This window comes from Penicillium bovifimosum, assembly GCF_028826915.1.
Source record: "Penicillium bovifimosum strain IBT 22155 chromosome Unknown utg000006l_segment0_segment0, whole genome shotgun sequence".
In the NCBI taxonomy this organism is placed as follows: Eukaryota; Fungi; Ascomycota; class Eurotiomycetes; order Eurotiales; family Aspergillaceae; genus Penicillium; species Penicillium bovifimosum.
The window spans coordinates 2,500,298-2,519,039 of NW_026622715.1; the positions used below are offsets into that span (position 1 = coordinate 2,500,298).

An 18,742-nucleotide genomic window follows, 5' to 3' on the forward strand; every position below is an offset into this window, starting at 1 on the left:
ATTGTCCATTCGTCTGGAAGCATTCGGACGGTGAAGGTGAATTGTGAAGATAAATGCACTCCATACCGAGGCAGCCATGATAAAGACCTGAGATGAAACTAGGCTCGGGCCAATTGGAAGGGTCCGGATGAGTTGCAGTACAGTCTTGAATGGCTGGGGAAAATGAAAAGTGAGACTTTTCTTTACTTTAGGAAAATGATCCATACATGTCTTGGTACCATATACAAATGCCAACATACTACTCCGTACCTAAATAAGAGGAACATCACCAATGGCGACTGGACGGCAGCCGAGATGTGTACCACGGATAAAGGCTAGAGAATAATAATGGCAGGCGTATGTAACAGGTTTACAAAGTATCGAAGAATTAAAAATTTCCATCTCTCTCCCCTTTACCTTCGCTTTCTTCTTCTCTTGAATTCCATGATAGAATACAATTCACAGATTTAATCAACTTCATCTCATTGAAATTGCAATCTGCTCCACTCTTTTGATCTCTCATCATCAGTTGGCCAATTCAATCAAAAATCACCCCAGACACCCCAGACACCCCAGACCATCTTTAGCACATAACGCCGATCCAAATCCAACTAGCCAACATCCCTCACCGTTTGCTGTCTCATATCACAAACGAGAAAGCCGCTGAGCAAATTGCTTCCCACTTTCTTGGCAGATCCGACCTCCACTACGCTCCACAACGGTAGCTCCAAGCAGATCACAACCGTTTCAGATCTTGCCTTGAATCGAAGACGCTAAGAAAAGACGGTGGAAACTAATAAAAATGGCCTCCCCCCAATCTCCCACTTCTCCCAAGCGGAGTCGTGGATTCACCAACAGATCAGAAACGTCGGAGCGATCGGGATCAACCTCACATAAACGTGGACCCTCCGAGTCATCAGAAGAAAAGGCCCGTCGCAATCTCCACACCAAAGCAGATCCTCTGGTCGCCATGAACGAACTTCAGCCTAGTACGTTGTCAACGGTCGGGCGTCGATTTGGCCCGGTCGCACTTTTCCCGTTGTTCCCTCAAACTGACACCATTGATAGTGGCCGTGGCGCTGGAAAAGTCGAATCTGGGTTCGCTACGTGATATCCAGCATAAGGATCAGTTTGGAAATATCATCAGTTCGTCTACCCTCGCGTTGGTGGTTCGTGAGCTTGTTGCTAACCCTTGCGTTCTCCAGCCGATCCCGACCTGTCAAACCCCACTCGCCCACGTTTGGAGCGCCCTTTGGATACCATTCGATCGTTCGAGGCAGCAATCTACGGGTCTTACAGTAATCGTGCGTCGTACGCCAGAACAGGTACTTGTTTTTTTTTACAATTACTTGTGGACTCCTTGCGAGAAATATGGGCTGATTCAGTTGGTAGAAGATGCTGCGTCACAGATGGGCGATTACAGCCGACGAACAAGCTACTACGGAGGTATGCATCATCTGGATTCCTTCGCCAATGGCTGCTAATCTTCGTTCTCCTAGGTCAAAACGGAACCTCAGCCAGAAATTACGACCAGAACAATCACTACGGCCAACCCTCATCCCGACCAGACAGTATCGTAAACGCCTACCAAAATACACCTCAGTCTCCCGAGAACCCTTACCCCTATACCCAGAATGGCTACAGCACGAACGGCCACGCTCAGAACGGCAGAAGGCGCCCGCACCAATCCCGCGGGTCCCCCTCCCCCTCTCTCCCCAGCCGACGGCTACTCAAACATCGCCAACAACGTCAACAACGCGCAATACGGCTATCCCCAGGGCCACGGCTACCAGCGCTCAGCTGATAACGTACTCGCGCCGTCAAACGGGTCCGGCGGTTCAGATCCATACGGACAATCCACAGACCCCAGCTCGCTAAGCAGCTCCAACGACCAACTGCAACAGCAATACCTGCAGCAACAGCGGCTGGACGAGCGTGCGCAAGCCGACTACGGATACAACGGATACGCCTCCAAAGGTGCCCAGCACGTGGGTGACCCGAGTATTGGCGGGCCTGTCGGAGGGATCCCTCCTTCGGGCGCTGCCGCTGCGTGGGCGGCTCCGGCTGTGCGTAATGCGCATGCTCCTGCTCCGCCGTCCAAAGACGATAAGAGGAAGAGCTGGTTCAAGCGCCGGTTTAGCAAGGATTGAATCTGATTTGAGATTCATCTTGAAGCTCGGTTTCGGTGATATCAAGGTCGGTGTATATCTTGGTTGCCTCTTGACTGTGATTTTGTCGCTCATGCAGTGTTCGACTTAAGCTTGTGCAGACTGGCGTTTCGTTTCTTTTCATTTGTATGACTGGGATATGGATATGGATATGCGGGATATGTGCGATGTTACCTATTATTTGTTTATGCTGTAATGAGATATGATACTTGGATACATGGGCAACGTTGGGATTCATCTATTCATCTTTTTATCTCCTTGTTTTGGCTATTGGTCTCTATCCTCGTACTTGTCTATCATATGTGCCATATACAGCTTTCACCAATCACCATAGGCAATAGTACCGGCATGTATACGCCCCATATCATTTCCGTAGAAGAGTGTACGCAGTTGGGGCATGCTAATATTGTCCGAGGAGCTACGTCATAGTAAAGTATCCGGCAGAATGCTTACTACCCCATCCAGTGCCACTGGGCTTTCCTCCTTACAACTTACACCTACATGTACAACTACATACTGAGAGCTAAGTTACTAATCTCAAAAAGTTCATCCATTCTGCCTCGGCACTGTGAGAGCTGCCGGAATCACAAAAACACAAAAGAAAAACACAAAAGAAAAAGGTCCCCATCTGCCTGGAGGCTGGGCCTGGCCGCCTGGCTAGCGGCCTACTGGCCTCTAGCTGTCCAAGTGGCCACCCAAGTGTCCACGGTCTGCTGAACGACGTCAGCAGAGGCCCTCATCGCCACGCAGGCTTCGTTCGTCGCGGCCAACTTCTCCTCAAAAGCGTCGAGAGTCCGCTGCACCTCCTTGATGAAGGTGGTGCGAATGGAGAGCGCACACGCCGCCTCCATGGTGTCCTCCGGGGGGAAAGGCGGGGGGTTCAGCTCGCTCACACGAGGGCGACGGGTGGCCGCAGCGGCTCCCTTCTTCTCAGCGTCGGAAGGGGCGGCCTCGTTGTCGGTGGGAGGAGGGGTCGGCTCCTGTAAGAATGTGTTAGTTCAGTCAGAGCACACTGAACGCAATGTGAGAGTAGTAAGGTAATATCAATCACGTACCTTGCCGTGCGCGTGTTCGTGGCTGGTCTTTGCCTTGCGGCTCAAAGGAGTGCGAAGTGGGGTGGCAGGCAGGGCAGGCAGGGCAGCTGGGGTGGATGCAACTGCAGGTTGGTCCTGGTGGGTACAGCGCTTTTTTTGCGCTTTGCATTTTGCGCACGCCATCTCAGTGTCGGTCACTGGTTTTGGGTGTCTTGTTAGTTGGGATGGTTGCGTGATGGGAAAATAAGAAGTGATGGATAGGGGAGATTTACTCATGGCGGTTGGGTTGGGAGATTTCTTAAAAGGTTTTGGATACGGGTCGTCGCGACGGCGTAATGAGTAGGTAGCACGTATCGAAAACGTTGCAAGTGTGAGTGGGAGAGAGCAAAAGAGGAAGAAGTTGAGCAAGCGTCGACGACGTTATATACGACGACCTCGACAATCAAAGGATGTCATGAGACTAGGCAATGCTCTCACACTCAGAAACTGCATCCCTCAGACAATAGCCAGCAATCAGTTACGATTCGTTACGAAACTCATTGACCAAATTCAAGAGCAGCAATACAACAATGTTCTTTCCAGACTAGTGTACAAACCATGGCCACAGTTCCCTCTGGTTCCCTTCAGCATCCTCATCACAGCTACCTCCTGTTGACTTCCAACTCCATCTCTTGCCGTCTTCCTAAGCGGTAAGGTCTAGACGTTCACCGTCTTCCGGCCTTATACCAACCAAACGGAGGTTTGCTCTAGCCACTGGATCATTAAGATCTGCGACCTTTTTACCTAGGCCAAGACCAGGTTCGCTGGACACCGTGACCCTAAGTTATCCTGGACGGGATTTCGAAATCGCCTAGTAACCAGTTGGCATGAGCCTTGAACGACAAGACAGACGGGCTTTTTCTAGGTATATCTTGCAACATCTTCAACGGAGCAAATATAGACATGAGAGAGCCAAGATCATGGAGAACACATATCTCTCGCAACAGGGGAATGGTTTGCAAAGTACTTTGTGATAGCGTTCGCTCAGGTCCATCCCTCCACGTCTTGTCCATTACCACCCTTCACTCTCAATAACTTCATTATGTCAGCTCTGGATGCTTCTTCTTGCTGTTCATTTTCCCGCTTTTGGTCTTCGATTGCATATGCTGTAGCCTTAATGTGCTACTGAGTTATATGAAAGGTCCTTCAGACAGAATACAGCTTCAATGGCGTGACCCGACGATTCCAGCTGTGAAAGCTTCTCCTTACAGTCTGGAAAGAACATTGTTGTATTGCTGCTCCTGAATCTGATCAATGAGTTTCGTAACGAAATATAACTGATTGCTGGCTATTGGGTGAGGGATGCAGTTTCTGAGTGTGAGAGCAATGTGGGAGCAATGTGAGAGCATTGCTTAGTCTTATGACTTCTCTTCATATTGTGTGAAGGATGCAATTTCTGAGTGTGAGAGCATTGCCTAGTCTCATGACATCCTTTGATTGTCGAGGTCGTCGTATATAACGTCGTCGACGCTTGCTCAACTTCTTCCTCTTTTGCTCTCTCCCACTCACACTTGCAACGTTTTCGATACGTGCTACCTACTCATTACGCCGTCGCGACGACCCGTATCCAAAACCTTTTAAGAAATCTCCCAACCCAACCGCCATGAGTAAATCTCCCCTATCCATCACTTCTTATTTTCCCACCACGCAACCATCCCAACTAACAAGACACCCAAAACCAGTGACCGACACTGAGATGGCGTGCGCAAAATGCAAAGCGCAAAAAAAGCGCTGTACCCACCAGGACCAACCTGCAGTTGCGTCCACCCCAGCTGCCCTGCCTGCCACCCCCCTTCGCACTCCTTTGAGCCGCAAGGCAAAGACCAGCCACGAACACGCGCACGGCAAGGTACGTGATTGATATTACCTTACTCTCATATTGCGTTCAGTGTGCTCTGACTGAACTAACACATTCTTACAGGAGCCGACCCCTCCTCCCACCGACAACGAGGCCGCCCCTTCTGACGCTGAGAAGAAGGGAGCCGCTGCGGCCACCCGTCGCCCTCGTGTGAGCGAGCTGAGCCCCCCGCCTTTCCCCAAGGACACCATGAAGGCGGCGTGTGCTCTGTCTATTCACACCACCTTCATCAAGGAGGTGCAGCGGACTCTCGACGCTTTTGAGGAGAAGTTGGCCGCGACGAACGAAGCCTGCGTGGCGATGAGGGCCTCTGCTGACGTCGTTCAGCAGACCGTGGACACTTGGATGGCCACTTGGACAGCTAGAGGCCAGTAGGCCGCTAGCCAGGCGGCCAGGCCCAGCCTCCAGGCAGATGGGGACCTTTTTCTTTTGTGTTTTTCTTTTGTTTTTTTTGTGATTCCGGCAGCTCTCACAGTGCCGAGGCAGAATGGATGAACTTTTTGAGATTAGTAACTTAGCTCTCAGTATGTAGTTGTACATGTAGGTGTAAGTTGTAAGGAGGAAAGCCCAGTGGCACTGGATGGGGTAGTAAGCATTCTGCCGGATACTTTACTATGACGTAGCTCCTCGGACAATATTATCATTCCCCAACTGCGTACACTCTTCTACGGAAATGATATGGGGCGTATACATGCCGGTACTATTGCCCATGGTGAAAGCTGTATATGGCACATACAATAGACAAGGAGGCACATACAATAGACAAGAACGAGGATAGAGACCAATAGCCAAACAAGGAGATAAAAAGATGAGTAGATGAAATCCCAACGTTGCCCATGTATCCAAGTATTATATCTCATTCCAGCATAAACAAATAATAGCTAACATCGCACATATCCCGTATATCCATATCCGTATCCCAGTCATACAAAATGAAAATACATGAAACGCCAGTCTGCAGAAGCTTAAGTCGAACGCTGCATGAGCGTCGTAGGGCAGAGTCCAGCTGGGTATTGCGTTCATGCATTTAGCTAGGGCAAAGTCCCGCTGGGCATCGTTTTCTCGGCGTGTTCACGAATGTTAGAGAGGGCAGAGTACCTCTGGGGCGGCCTGGGCATCGTATTCACGAATTTAGCTACGGCAGGGTGCCCACCCCCCTTCGGGCCTAAACGCAGGCTGAATCCGAATGCGAAATAGCGAATAGACCCATGTAGATAGTAGGCGAATAGAACCTATGTACGTGGTAGACACTTTCTTTGAAGGACATCCTTCCACAACATATCTACTTGCACGACATACTTCCTTCCACAGTCGCTCCTTTCCACAGTCCCTCCTTCGGCAATCCCCCTTTACATTGTTGTGTTGGAGGCTACGGCATGTGACCGGCACGGAGGAATCTTTCTTCCGTGCACGAGCCGAAACACACTCTTCAGCCCCTGACTGCTCTGAGTTCTTCATCCATCCAATATATGAGATACACACCAAGATTCCTCCACTAGTAGCATCAACATACATAGCCCCTGCTTTGATAACATCCTCCTCCTCTTCCATCAGTGGCTCCGGGGATACGATCATGACAACGGTCGTTGACGCCGCGTGGAGAACAATATATGGATATTTCCTCCTACAATAACCTATGTACCTTCGGTGTATGCTCTGTGGTTCAGGCGTCAACCTAGAACTCCGACCAGGATGAATAGAGCCAGTCATGCTCAGTATCAAACTTGCCTACCTAGGGGCCGTAGTCGCATATACTGACCTGGCGGAAGGCGGCGAATGCCTGGTCCCGGGTGAGCGGTCGAGGGTTGTCGTCGGCTGTAGGGTCGTGGAATACGCGTGACTTGCGCACGCGCGATAGGTCGTTAGTATACACCCGGCCAAAGATCAGAACTCCGTTGTGTTTGGCTAGCTGGTATGGGTTGTTGTCGACGCAGTCAATCGGCTGGAAACGGATTGTGGTGATGACCATCACATCGGTTATCTTTGGGACTTTGCCTTGTTTAAGATCCGAGTATTCGAAGCCCTCTGCTTTCAGATCGAAGGTGTCCGCCATGGCGACTCGGTTAAAGGATCTGTCGACCACCCCCATCACCCGCGGCCTGGGCTGCCTGGCCGGCGTGGGTCGAGGCCTAGTTTGCAACCCCGCAACACAGTACGCTCAAGGCTCAGGGTGGGATGGTACGTGAAAAAACACCATCTCATCAAGAGAACATGAAAGGATTGCTCGAAGCAAAGCAACTGCAGCTAGGCAGCTTCAGGTTCTCTTGGTTCGTGATCACACACGACCTCATCTCACGGAGGACATGTGTTATCCCCACTTGACTAGAATGACGAGAGAGCCGGACAGCCAAGCGAGGATGCAACTGGCCGTTGCAGACAAAGCAAAGAGGAACTCCAGAGTATGCCAAGAACCAAGGGCACTGCACCATCATGGCACAGCGGTGCTTGCCACTGGCTTCGCAACTGGGTCACCTTCTTTCACTTTTTTGTAAGTGGAACACGGCTTGCATGGGCAGCCGTCGAGTGTTCCCTTGACTGAGGCGAGAAAATGGGGCAAGAAGGTGCCACTGGAGTTAAAGGGATTTCCACTCGGATGCCCGAATAGATAAGGATAGCGCTTTCAAAAGTCCGTTAGCTAGAACCAAGTTATCAAACTCAGGGACACTAACCACGCGGGGTGCGTTATGACGAGGCAGCTGGAACAGGCGGTATCCGTCTGGTAACTTCTCGATGATGTGAGTCACTCATTTGATGGGCTTTGTCAGTAAGGAAGTAGAGCCACGAAACTTTCAAAGTGCGTGGAGAGGATGGAGATGGAAAGACAAAACACAAAGGGCAACACAACAGCCGGACAGAGCATAAGCCGCAGGAACCCAGCGTGTGTGCGCATAACAATGCGCATAACAAGAAGCAAACGCAAACACCTCCTCTCCTTGCACTTTGAAATTTTCGTGTCTCTACTTCCTTACTGACAAAGCACATCAAAGGCGTGACTCCTATCATTGAGAAGTTGCCAGGCGGATACCGCCTGTTCCAGCTTCCTCGTCCTAGCAACAAGCCACAAGAACAGGGTCAGTAACTTATTATACCAGAGCATCTGAGACAACTAACCTTCTTCATGCGCGCCTCCATCTCTGCGCCAGTTCTTGGCAAGCGTACGACGCCAGCTTCGGTCGTCGCGTGGGAAGTATCGGCTAGGCCAAGTGCTCATATCCCCATCACTAGCAGCAGTGATGGGAATCATAACCGGGGTATTCCCGGAAGACGACATGATGTCAAAGTCTGACAATCGACGAGAAGTTGCAAAGAGGCAAAGCAGTGAGTGGTATGTGGAAAGTCAAGAGGAGAGTTGTTGACAAGATGAACTATGAAGAACGCGTGCTTCATATTTGGTTTTCCCATTGTGGAGGCCTTTATCGATAACCGATAACGACACTGGCATGGCCGCATGATCACGGATCTTTCGCTTCGTACATACCACTCACTGCTTTGCGTCTTTCCAACTTCTCGTCGATTGTCGATCTTTGACATCATGCCGTCTTCCGGGAATACCCCGGTTATGATCCCCATCACTGCTGCTAGTGATGAGGATATGAGCACTTGGCCTAGAAGCCGACACTCTGATTCTGAACGTGACGACCGAAGCTGGCGTCGTACGCTTGTTAAGAACTGGCGCAGAGATGCGGGCACTTAATGACCCAGCGAATCATGTTCCGTCTGAACATGCTGAGGTAGCCACCGCCAAGCCCAAGCCGAAGTCACTGGATGCCGAACCGATCACCTTCAAGGCCATCCCGAACCGAGCATTTGATAGGTCCAACTGTCTGGAAATAAGCTCCGATCGGACACTAAAAATATACTCGGGCCGAGGAAGAATTTTGACATACCAATTCTCACCCTGCGCACCTTTCCAGCTCTGAAGCGTACAAAAACCACAAATTTCCAGACGGGTAAAACATTCCCATATTGTGTTACACTTTCTGGCAACTTGAGACAATATCCAGTCGTTTTTGTTGCCGCATTCATATCCAGGACCCCGTACTGTACTCTCGAATAAGAGGGGGGGGAAACAGTACTACCGAGCTTGCTGAGCTATCCCTGAGACTAGGTCCAGTATTCCTTACCCAAGTTCGATATTTTCCAGGGAGCGACGGATCTCTATGGTTAATAACGCAGGCCGTCAATATCTCCCAAAGCGCAAAACTAGAATTCCAATATGTGGGAGCTTTGTTTGGGTCTCACCGTGCTAAAAACCCAGGGGGGGCGCCCCGTGTCATAGACACAGTCAAACAGCGGTGCGGTACAGTGATATTCGAAATCAGTTTTGACAACAATCTTTCTCTTTGTTTCCCACAGGCTCCACCTCAAATGCGCTAGTCCGTACTTGGGAATCTCCGCCGCCTTGCTTTTGTCCATGTGTCTCTAATGTGTCGGTTTTCCAAGGTTCCGATGAGGCTGGACTTTTCTCCCTACTCAACTCCCTAAACCACCGCAACATCCAAAGTCGACCCATTATGTCGCTATTTCGGAAGCCGATGAAGCAATACACCTGGCTTCCAGAACACATGCGAAGCATCTATGACTGGCTCCATTACTCTGAGCCTACCTGGGGCTACACCATCTACCGGACGACCTACACTCCTCAATCCAATGCCGCTTTCCCGCGTATGGTCGACCTCACCACTAAGTACATGAAGAACGAATTCTACAACAGTTACAGAAATTCCCTTGGCGAATATTTCAGGGCAAATGAGTTCATCATCACTCCCTGGAATGAAATCTGGCCCAATTACCAGCCACGGGTAATTGAAGATGCTTCCCGGTTCGACGGAGCATCGATAGACCAGCTCCGCGAGCATTTCAGGGCCGATGCAATTGAGCGTGATGTGCTCGATTGTTTCCCTGGCTATCGCATGTTTATTGTCATTGACGAAGAGAGCTTTCAAACCTTACAAAACGCCCCCTTTCCAGAGAACTCGAGATACGAAGAGAGGAGACATCATTATGTGAAACTCGTCGAGGCGGAGGTAGATCCATCTGACTGGTTCCAAGGGTGGATGAAGTGCTCCTTGCCCTCGTTGTGGGAGGTTTGGTCGGATATGCTGGACGGGGCTTATATGAGGCGCACTGCTTCGATGATACCCGACGATACTGATGTTTTGTGAATTCTCTATGTCATGTGGGATTGAAATTAGACCCAAGATTCAATAGCTGCATATTGTCGGCTCTGCGACCGAAATAGTTTACTGCCTTGAGCTGCCTAGTCAATCAACGATCCACACGGTCGACGCAATGTCAAAAAAGTCACCATCGTCATCCATCCTCTACGTCTTCTTTAGCAGCATAAATTGTTGTGTCGTCAAAGCTCATTGCCCTAGAGCATTCAAACATGATTGAAGAGACGTCTTGGATGAACTATATACATGGATCTATCAATTCACACGGTTGCTCAGCTTCAATCCAGACGGGCTCGTTGCATGGTATCCGGCATCGGAGAGGAGTTTTCATCTCCCAAGTTTCAACAGACAAAATTTATGTGAGCTTTTGGGTATACTACACTAGCGTAGAGAGTCAGACGGATGTTGACGTTCTGGGTTGTAGCTCTCCTCCTGTGTGCTTGTAGCAGATGTATTGCAAGTGCCTCAGTGTCATTCGAGATGAGTATTCATGGAGATTGACTAGAATAACATGTCCTCCCGGGACATTGTATGCTCTGTGGTTCAGGCTTTGAGGACTCCAACCAGCATGAATAGAGCCAGCCCCGTCATGCTGGAACATCAGTCTCGCTTACAGGTAACAGGATCAGCAGATACATAGCTAAAAATAATGATAATAGTGGTTCATTGTGACTACATACAGGTCCTCGAACAGAATCATGAACAGACCTTAGCAGCACCCCCCATAAACACCCTGGGTATCGTGGATATGCCGCTGAAAGGGAAACGAAAAAAGCACCCCACAAATCAAGGAGAATCATCAAACGAAAGAATCAAAACCGACATAAAATCGTACATCATAACGGAAAGCGATCTATGCAAAATCCTCCATGCTGTCGCTCTCAGTCGCGACATCGTGGCCAGCCGAAGGAGGCAGCTCCGGAATATCACCAGACTCCGCATCGGTCAAGTCATTTTCGTGATCGTCATAGTCATTATCATTATTATCAGACGCATCACCAATGTTACTCGACTGGGCAAGCCCACCCCTCTGCTCTCCCTGCGGGGCCGAGGACGAATAAGTAGCCGTCGCGGGAGGCTCGGACGCAGGAATCTGATCCTGACGGCGGCGCGATTCGCGCGCCGTACTCACGATAGCCTGCCCATTTCCATCGCCCTGCGGAGCTGAAGGCCCGCACTCGATACCGAGGAGCTCCGTCACACCAAGTGTTTCAGCACGACACTCGCCCCAGAACCATGTCATGCCATCTGGGATGCGAAGGTCGGTCTGCGCGGACCAGTTGCGGCCCTCCATGACGCCGAGGAGATCGAACTCTAGACTGCGCGTGCCGAACATCAGATCTGCGGCGATAGGCTCGTAACAACGGCCGACGACGGCGTCCAGGGTGACGTTGCACTCCTCGCCATTGGCCATCTTGTACCAGGGACCGTAGTCGCACATATTGGCCTGGCGGAAGGCGGTGAATACCTGATGCTGGGTGAGCGGTTGGGGGTTGTCCTTGGCAGTAGGGTCGTGGAATGCGCATGACTTGCGCACGCGCGATGGGTCGTTGGTATAGACCCGGCCGGAGATCAGAAGCCCGTTGTGTTTGGCTAGCTGGTACGGGTCATTATCGACGCAGTCTATCAGCTGGAACAGGATCTTCGTAATAACCATCACATCGGTTATCTTTGGGACTGGGCCTTGTTGAAGATCCGAGTATTCCAAGCCCTCTGGCTTCAGACGGATGGCGTCCGAGACAGCCAGGAGTTCGCTACCGATGAAGATGGCCTTGCAGTGGATACTGCAATTTCTGTCTTTGCCGACTATGTGGTATTTGCGCACCACGCTCCAGGAGGACATCACCGTCATGGCGTTTAAAATAGATGGGTGCCATTTGTCCCAGTGCTGGTCCTTGAGAATGATTTGCCAGGCGTTGAAAGGCCTGATATTCCGCAGGGGAACGTAGGCGTACTGCTTTGAATAGGACTTGTCGTTACCCAGAGGGTGTGGTAGAGCCTCCACGCGGAACCCAGAGTAAATCAGACCGGGTTGGTCGTCGGGTGTTACCGTAATGTCTCCCAGGTGCATGTCTTTTGCAGGAATTTGGGTCACTACACCTGCATGCCAACAAGGGACACCATGCCGAAGGTGGTCGTTGCCAGGGATTTCGTGACGGCCAGTCGCAGGATTGAGCGTCAGACTACCGTCTTCGAGACCGTCACAGATCCAGAGAACAAGCTCACCGCATCGCGGGAGGTAGGCAGGATCACTGCTCAGTTTCATACCGTAACGAGGAATCCATCTGTGAGCCAGAACGCTGTCGAAACTGACCGGTTCCCGAACAGGTTCGTCAATTTCGCCATTCTCTAGCAGTTTCACGACATACGTTCGCCAGAAGTCTGGGACTTCGGCGTCAGTGGGTTGGCGCGTATTGTCGGCTCGGGGGCTTGTTAGTGTATGATGTGCTCCACTGGGGTAATGAGTACTCACATGGAGTCGGCACAGCGGTCCCTGCCACTGGCTCCGAAACTGAGCCCCTTTCTTTCATCTTTTTGTAAGCCGCACACGGCTTACACGGGCAGCTGTCGATTGTTGCGTTGACTATTGCCAGAAAGTGGGGGAAGAACGTAACACTCGAGTCAAAAGGCTTTCCACTCGGATGTCCGAATAGATAAGAATCACGTTTCCACAAGTCCGTTAGCTAGAACTAAGTTATCAAACTCAGGGAGACTCACTGCGGGGGCGCTAGAACGAGGCAGCTCGAACAGGCGGTATCCGTCTGGCAACTTCTCAATAATATGAGTCACTCCTTTGATGTTCCTTGTCAGCAAGGAAGTAGAGACACGAAACTTTCAAAGTGCGAGGAGAGGATGGAGGTGGAAAGACAAAAGACAAAGGGCAACACAACAGCCGGACAGAGCATAAGCCGCAGCAACCCGGCCGTGTGTGCGCGTAACAATGCGCATAACAAGAAGCAAACGCAAAAAACAAGCCACAAGAACATGGACAGTAACTTATTATACCAGAGCATCTGAGACGACTCACCTTCTTCGTGCATGCCCACATCTTCCATCCAACTCTTCGCAAGCTTACGACGCCAGATTTGATCGTCGCGTGGGGAGTATCGGCTGCTAGGCCAAGTGCTTATATCCCCATCACTAGCAGCAGTGATGGGGATCATAACTGGGGTATTCCCTGAAGATGGCATGATATCAAAGTCTGACAATCGACGAGAAGTTAGAAAGAGGCAAAGCAGTGAGTGGTATGTCGAAAGTCAAGAGGAGAGTTGTTGACAAGATGAACTATGAAGCACACGTGCTTCATATTTGGTTTTCCAATCGTGGAGGCCTTTATCGATAACGATAACGATACTGGCATCGCCGCATGATCACGGATCTGTCGCTTCGTACATACAGCTCACTGCTTTGCTCTCTTTTCCTCGAATCTCAGCCTTTGCACTTCAGAACTCTCCGGTTGGCTGTTCTATCATCACTATCGAACACATCAGAATTCACCTGAGCTTGCGAGTCGGGAAGACGAGCATGCCTTCTTCCAGGAATAACCTGGTCGTGATCCCCATCACTGCTGCTAGTGATGGGGATATGAGCACTTGGCCTAGCAGCCGATACAAATCACGCGACGATCAAATCTGGCGTCGTAAGCTTGCGAAAAGTTGGATGAAAGATGTGGGCACTTAATGACCCAGCGAACCATATACCGTCTGAGCATGCTGAGGTACTAACCATCGCCAAGCAGACCAAACTATACAATGCCAAGCCCAAGCCGAAGTCACTGCCCGATGCCGAACCGACCACCTTCAAAGCCATCCCGACCCGAGCATTTGATAGGTCCAACGGCCTGGAAATAAGCTCCGATCGGACACTAAAAATATACTCGGGCCGAGGAAGAATTTTGACATACCAATTCTTACCCTGCGCACCTTTCCAGCTCTGGGGCGTACAACAACCTCGAAGAATATAGGAAATAGGGCTCGTTGCATGGTATCCGGCATCGGAGCGAACCTAGTTTTCATTTCCCCAGTTTCAACAGACAAAATTGATTTGAGCTTTTGGGCGGACTACACTAGCTAGGCTTAGCGTATAGAGTCAGACGGATGTTGACGTTCTGGGTTGTAGCTCTCCTCCTGTGTGTTTGTAGCAGATGTATTACAATATTGCAAGTACCTCAGTAGCTTTCGAGATGAGTATCCATGGAGATTGACTAGAATAACATGTCCTCCCGGGTCGTTGTATGCTCTGTGGTTCAGGCGGCCTGGGCAGCATACTTGAATTTCTTTCAGGACCTTGGCCTTACCTCAGTTACCTCAGCCGTTCCCCTTCAAAGGGCGGTCACGGTGGGCATGGCCATCCACCGCCTGCCACTTCAGGATATAATATTACTCGGCTTTTTGTTAGGTTTAGCGCGCCAAAAGTCCGGCAGAATTTCTAGATCATTTCATGTGATATATAGTCTGAGGTAACTGAGGTAACCGTGGCCGGCTCTTCGTTACCAACAGGAAAAGCCGTATAGTGGGATTCCATGTAAGTCTTCGTCTTGTAATTCGTAGGATTTTACGCCACATTTTTCATTCCACCAGACCTACACGGATTTAGCCTGACAGATTAAGGGATACGACTGCATCCCACATAAAGATGCAGGCGTATTGCGGCAGTAGAGGAGAATAGTACATACGACCATAGGGTGTGGAAAACAGGGCTTCCCGTCCGCTCAGCCGTACTTAAGCCACACGCCGGTGAGTTAGTAGTTGGGTGGGTGACCACCAGCGAATCCTCACTGTTGTATGTTTTTGTTTTTGAACCATTTGGATTGACGTTAATTAAGGCTGGGCTATCATTAGTCAGGAGATACAGAAGTGAATGACCTTTGTCGAGGTTAAGAAAAAGAATCCAAGTCTCTCCATCAATGGGGAATCTAACAGCAACCGTCTTTGGAGTAACTAATAAACAGCGATCGGACCTGATACGGGCGACGACCGCCAGCTGTTGACAGAAAGCTGATTGGCTAATTCTGTCCTGATAATGTCCCCACATATTTTCCTTTGAGGCTTTGACGGTCCGGAGTCCGGACCTTTTGTTACATGACATCAAGCATAGGCCAGTGGGCCCATTAGTGCAGATCCACAACCTAGTCTCGCAAGTCGCAACACCAATAAGAAAGGCTCGATAACCGCGGGTCACGGTCCTTGATGAATTGTCAATTGTGATAGGTTACGACATGGGCAAGTCTCCACATAATACATTACCCCTCTCCACAGAACGAGGTAATCAACCGGGTTGACTGAAATGTACGATGCACCTGAGGCCATTCTCATTTCTTTTGAAGCTGACCTCATCTCTAGGAACAAGGTATTCTTGTTTATTGGAAATGCGAGACAAGGCTTCGGAAGTGAAGCTGTCCCCTTTGTGGGAGAAGGCTCTGGAGAGCTATCATGAAGACCTTGTCGCCGACGATGACTTCCGAATGATACTGAAGACTGGTAGTCTTGAGGAACTTCTCGCCGACAACCAGATCTTGCAGCCGTTTGGGCCGCAGGGCAGAAAGGCATTGGACTCTATGAATCGATTAAAACCAACCTTCAAATTGCTGAATGATTTCTCGGTTGTACTGGCAGTCTCCTTTGGTGCAGGCACCGCTGTGACAGCGGTAGTATGGGGTAGTATCCGAATGATTCTTACGGTATATTAATATCTCTGACAAGAACAATTCCAAGCCCTTACTGACAGGACTCAGCTGGCATCCGCAGCGGACAATACTTTACACGAAGTCTCAGATATGCTGGAAGAGCTGAGCCTGACACTACCACGCCTCAAACACTACGAAAGAATCGTGTCGATGGACTCAGAGATGGAGGCGACCCTTCTTACTGTTTATCAAGAGGTCATTTGCTTTTATGCTCGTGCGATTCATTTCTTCCGGAGCCACAAACACTGTAAGTGCGTCTCTTTGGGGTGTGCATCTACTTCAGCTAGAAGTGAAAGCTAAAACAGAGAAGCGTTCTTACTACGCAACGCATGGTCAGAGCTCCGCGATGATTTTCAGAGAACCGTTAAGCGAATCAAACGTCTGTCTAGCGCCATCGAAAGCGAGGTTGAGCTGAGCCGAATGCGAGTGGATAACCAAAAATACCACGAGGTCCTCAATTTGATGGCGAACTTCCACCCTCAACGTCCAGAGGCCGCACCAAAAATTACCCACTACATACCTTTTACAGAAAACCCCCGCTTCTGGGGCAGAGAGAATATCCTCGCCCTTATAGATGACGCTTTATTAGCAGATTCCCGCTCCCTGCGATCATTTGCATTGCACGGTATGGGGGGCGTTGGGCAGACACAGATAGCGCTGAAATATGCCAATGCATCGCGTGAAAAATTCGATTGCGCTTTTTGGATCGCAGCTGAGAACTTGGTAACTATCGGACAAAGCTTTCGGGAAATTGCGAAGAGACTTGGCTTGATCAAACCTGATACGGAGACGGATGATAACGCAGTCATGCTAGAAGTAAAGCAGTGGCTATCATCTACAAGTGAGTCGTGCTACTCCTTCCCTTGCGATTTGTATGAGCTAATTATATTGTGACTCAGAGATACGTTGGCTTCTCGTATACGACAATGCCGAAGATTTAAACGTCTTAAAACACGCTTGGCCTGCAGCCTCTACTGGTTCTGTGCTGATAACCAGTCGAGATTCAACCGCAGCTTTTAGCCTTGCTTCTGGTGGATGCCAAGTCACACCTTTCGATACGGACACCGGGTCAGCAGCATTACTTAATATTCTTGGGCTAGACCTGGAGTCAACGATTCACCAAGGAGAAGCAAAGGCTATCACCTCAACGCTCGGTGGTCTACCGTTAGCCCTTAATCAGATCGGTGGATTCATTGTTCAGAGAAAAATACCTCTCGGGAAAATTCTCGCATTATACACGCGAAACTCGACCAGCGTGGATGCTAAGGGCATGATGAGCATGGATTACAGCCACACCCTGGCGACCGTCTGGGAGATGGCTTTAAGTCAACTCTCGGGGAGCGGCACGGTCCTCCACATGATCCTCTCTTTCCTAGATTCTGACTACATAGATGAGTCACTCTTGAAAGATGGCGCTCTTCATGTGGATGACCCCACTCTGGAGTTCATGAGGGATGAGATAGAGTAGGTACTTACAGTGCCGACGTTGGCCACCAGGTCGCCTCCTGGACCTATTGCGAGAGGAGCTTGCCCCACATTGAAAGTATCGTGAAAAAGAGTGAAGAATTCAAGATCTTTGAGAATGCGAACCAATCTTTCGCAGAGCTACTACTTCGCTGTTCTTGGTATTTCTCATTGTCGCTTCAATGTTTGAAACAAAGCAATTGCTAATCCAAAGCAGGTACCTTTACGAGAGAGAAAACTACAGCATTGCCCAGTCATACATTGATGTAGCGCTGAAAAAGTTTGCCAGTAAGGATTCTCTTGCGTACGCGAGTGCAACTGATCTTCGAGGTCTGATCAACCTCGATATCTGCCATCCTGCAGCTGCCCTGGAGGCTTTCGAAGATGCATACAAGATACGCACAGAGATACTTGGCGAAAACCACTCCTTTCTAGCCGCCAATCAGGTCAATATAGGTCTTGCGTTAACAGAGCTGGGCGAGCTTGAAAAGGCGCAGGACTATCTTCAGCAGTCAATAAACATTCGGTTGAGGCACAACAGCGACAGAATAGGAAATTCATATAGCAATATGGCCAGCTTGTTACTGAGAATGGGGCAGCCTGACCAAGCAGAAGCTATGCTTAAGAGCTGTCCATCCCTGAAAGACTTCTCAGATGAGACCTTTCTCAAGGCCGGAAATCCGAGGTTTTCTGGGTACGTTCTTTGTTCATTGATTAACCTTTTCATGGAGGCTAACGCTAGATAGGGATATGGTTCTCCTGAGCAGAATTAGATTCGCGCAGGGACTTCTCGATGAAGCACTCAGATTTGCTTCCAAGGCCCTGAGCTTTCGAAAGGAATGCTTGGGCGAGTGCCTCAAAGTCTGTGACTCGCTCTACCAGGTAGCTGTCCTTTTACAGAAAGGGGGAAACATGGGACTAGCACAGTAAGCAGCCACACAGTTCATGAAGCCGCCACAAGTATTGACATTCAACGGCCAACTTCTCGAAGAGTGCATCAGGATATCAGAAGGGCTCCCACTAGTTGAGGGCATAGGACATTTGGCTCGGGCGAACTATAAGCTATCGCAGGTTCTGGGAGATCTCGGGAAGGACAAAGAAGGCATGAAATATCTCGAGAGGGCGGTTTCGCTTAGAAAAGACCTCAGTCTTGATGGAGATTACGTTCTAGTGAATGGGGCTGCATCTGATTTTGAGGATCTTGTCCCGTGGATGCTGTGGTGATTGACGAAGCTTTTCATACACATATGGAATATGGTTCTTGCGTGAGATCTAGTGATAAGCTTAATTAAGGATGGAAGTTTAAAAATAGCTGCTGCTATGAGCCAAGAACACTG

At 49.8% G+C, this 18,742-nt stretch overlaps 7 protein-coding genes across 7 annotated transcripts; 4 read left to right on the forward strand and 3 right to left on the reverse strand.

Moving 5' to 3' along the window:
* Nucleotides 1–781: 781 nt before the first annotated feature.
* Nucleotides 782–2,129, forward strand: N7515_008590 (DUF2406 domain-containing protein; the record flags this gene model as incomplete). Its single annotated transcript, XM_056669334.1, has 6 exons — nt 782–968; nt 1,048–1,125; nt 1,185–1,304; nt 1,372–1,425; nt 1,479–1,581; nt 1,643–2,129. 6 exons carry the CDS (start codon nt 782–784, stop codon nt 2,127–2,129), a joined length of 1,029 nt encoding a protein of 342 aa, XP_056519164.1.
* A 683-nt stretch (nt 2,130–2,812) lies between these two features.
* On the reverse strand, nt 2,813–3,364 carry N7515_008591 (uncharacterized protein; the record flags this gene model as incomplete). The annotated part of the gene is made up of 2 exons (XM_056669335.1): nt 2,813–3,127; nt 3,203–3,364. The coding sequence occupies 2 exons, from the start codon at nt 3,362–3,364 to the stop codon at nt 2,813–2,815; spliced, it is 477 nt and encodes a 158-aa protein (XP_056519165.1).
* A 1,552-nt stretch (nt 3,365–4,916) lies between these two features.
* Nucleotides 4,917–5,453, forward strand: N7515_008592 (uncharacterized protein; the record flags this gene model as incomplete). The annotated part of the gene is made up of 2 exons (XM_056669336.1): nt 4,917–5,069; nt 5,142–5,453. The coding sequence occupies 2 exons, from the start codon at nt 4,917–4,919 to the stop codon at nt 5,451–5,453; spliced, it is 465 nt and encodes a 154-aa protein (XP_056519166.1).
* Nucleotides 5,454–6,810: 1,357 nt separating this feature from the next.
* Nucleotides 6,811–7,131, reverse strand: N7515_008593 (uncharacterized protein; the record flags this gene model as incomplete). The annotated part of the gene is made up of 1 exon (XM_056669337.1): nt 6,811–7,131. The coding sequence occupies one exon, from the start codon at nt 7,129–7,131 to the stop codon at nt 6,811–6,813; it is 321 nt and encodes a 106-aa protein (XP_056519167.1).
* Nucleotides 7,132–9,592: 2,461 nt separating this feature from the next.
* On the forward strand, nt 9,593–10,243 carry N7515_008594 (uncharacterized protein; the record flags this gene model as incomplete). The annotated part of the gene is made up of 1 exon (XM_056669338.1): nt 9,593–10,243. The coding sequence occupies one exon, from the start codon at nt 9,593–9,595 to the stop codon at nt 10,241–10,243; it is 651 nt and encodes a 216-aa protein (XP_056519168.1).
* An 865-nt stretch (nt 10,244–11,108) lies between these two features.
* Nucleotides 11,109–12,786, reverse strand: N7515_008595 (uncharacterized protein; the record flags this gene model as incomplete). Its single annotated transcript, XM_056669339.1, has 2 exons — nt 11,109–12,676; nt 12,729–12,786. 2 exons carry the CDS (start codon nt 12,784–12,786, stop codon nt 11,109–11,111), a joined length of 1,626 nt encoding a protein of 541 aa, XP_056519169.1.
* A 2,837-nt stretch (nt 12,787–15,623) lies between these two features.
* N7515_008596 (tetratricopeptide repeat protein) lies at nt 15,624–18,629 on the forward strand (the record flags this gene model as incomplete). The annotated part of the gene is given in 8 exon segments (XM_056669340.1): nt 15,624–15,935; nt 15,990–16,188; nt 16,252–16,782; nt 16,841–17,405; nt 17,420–17,566; nt 17,623–18,099; nt 18,152–18,287; nt 18,348–18,629. 8 exon segments carry the CDS (start codon nt 15,624–15,626, stop codon nt 18,627–18,629), a joined length of 2,649 nt encoding a protein of 882 aa, XP_056519170.1.
* Between the last annotated feature and the right edge of the window lie 113 nt (nt 18,630–18,742).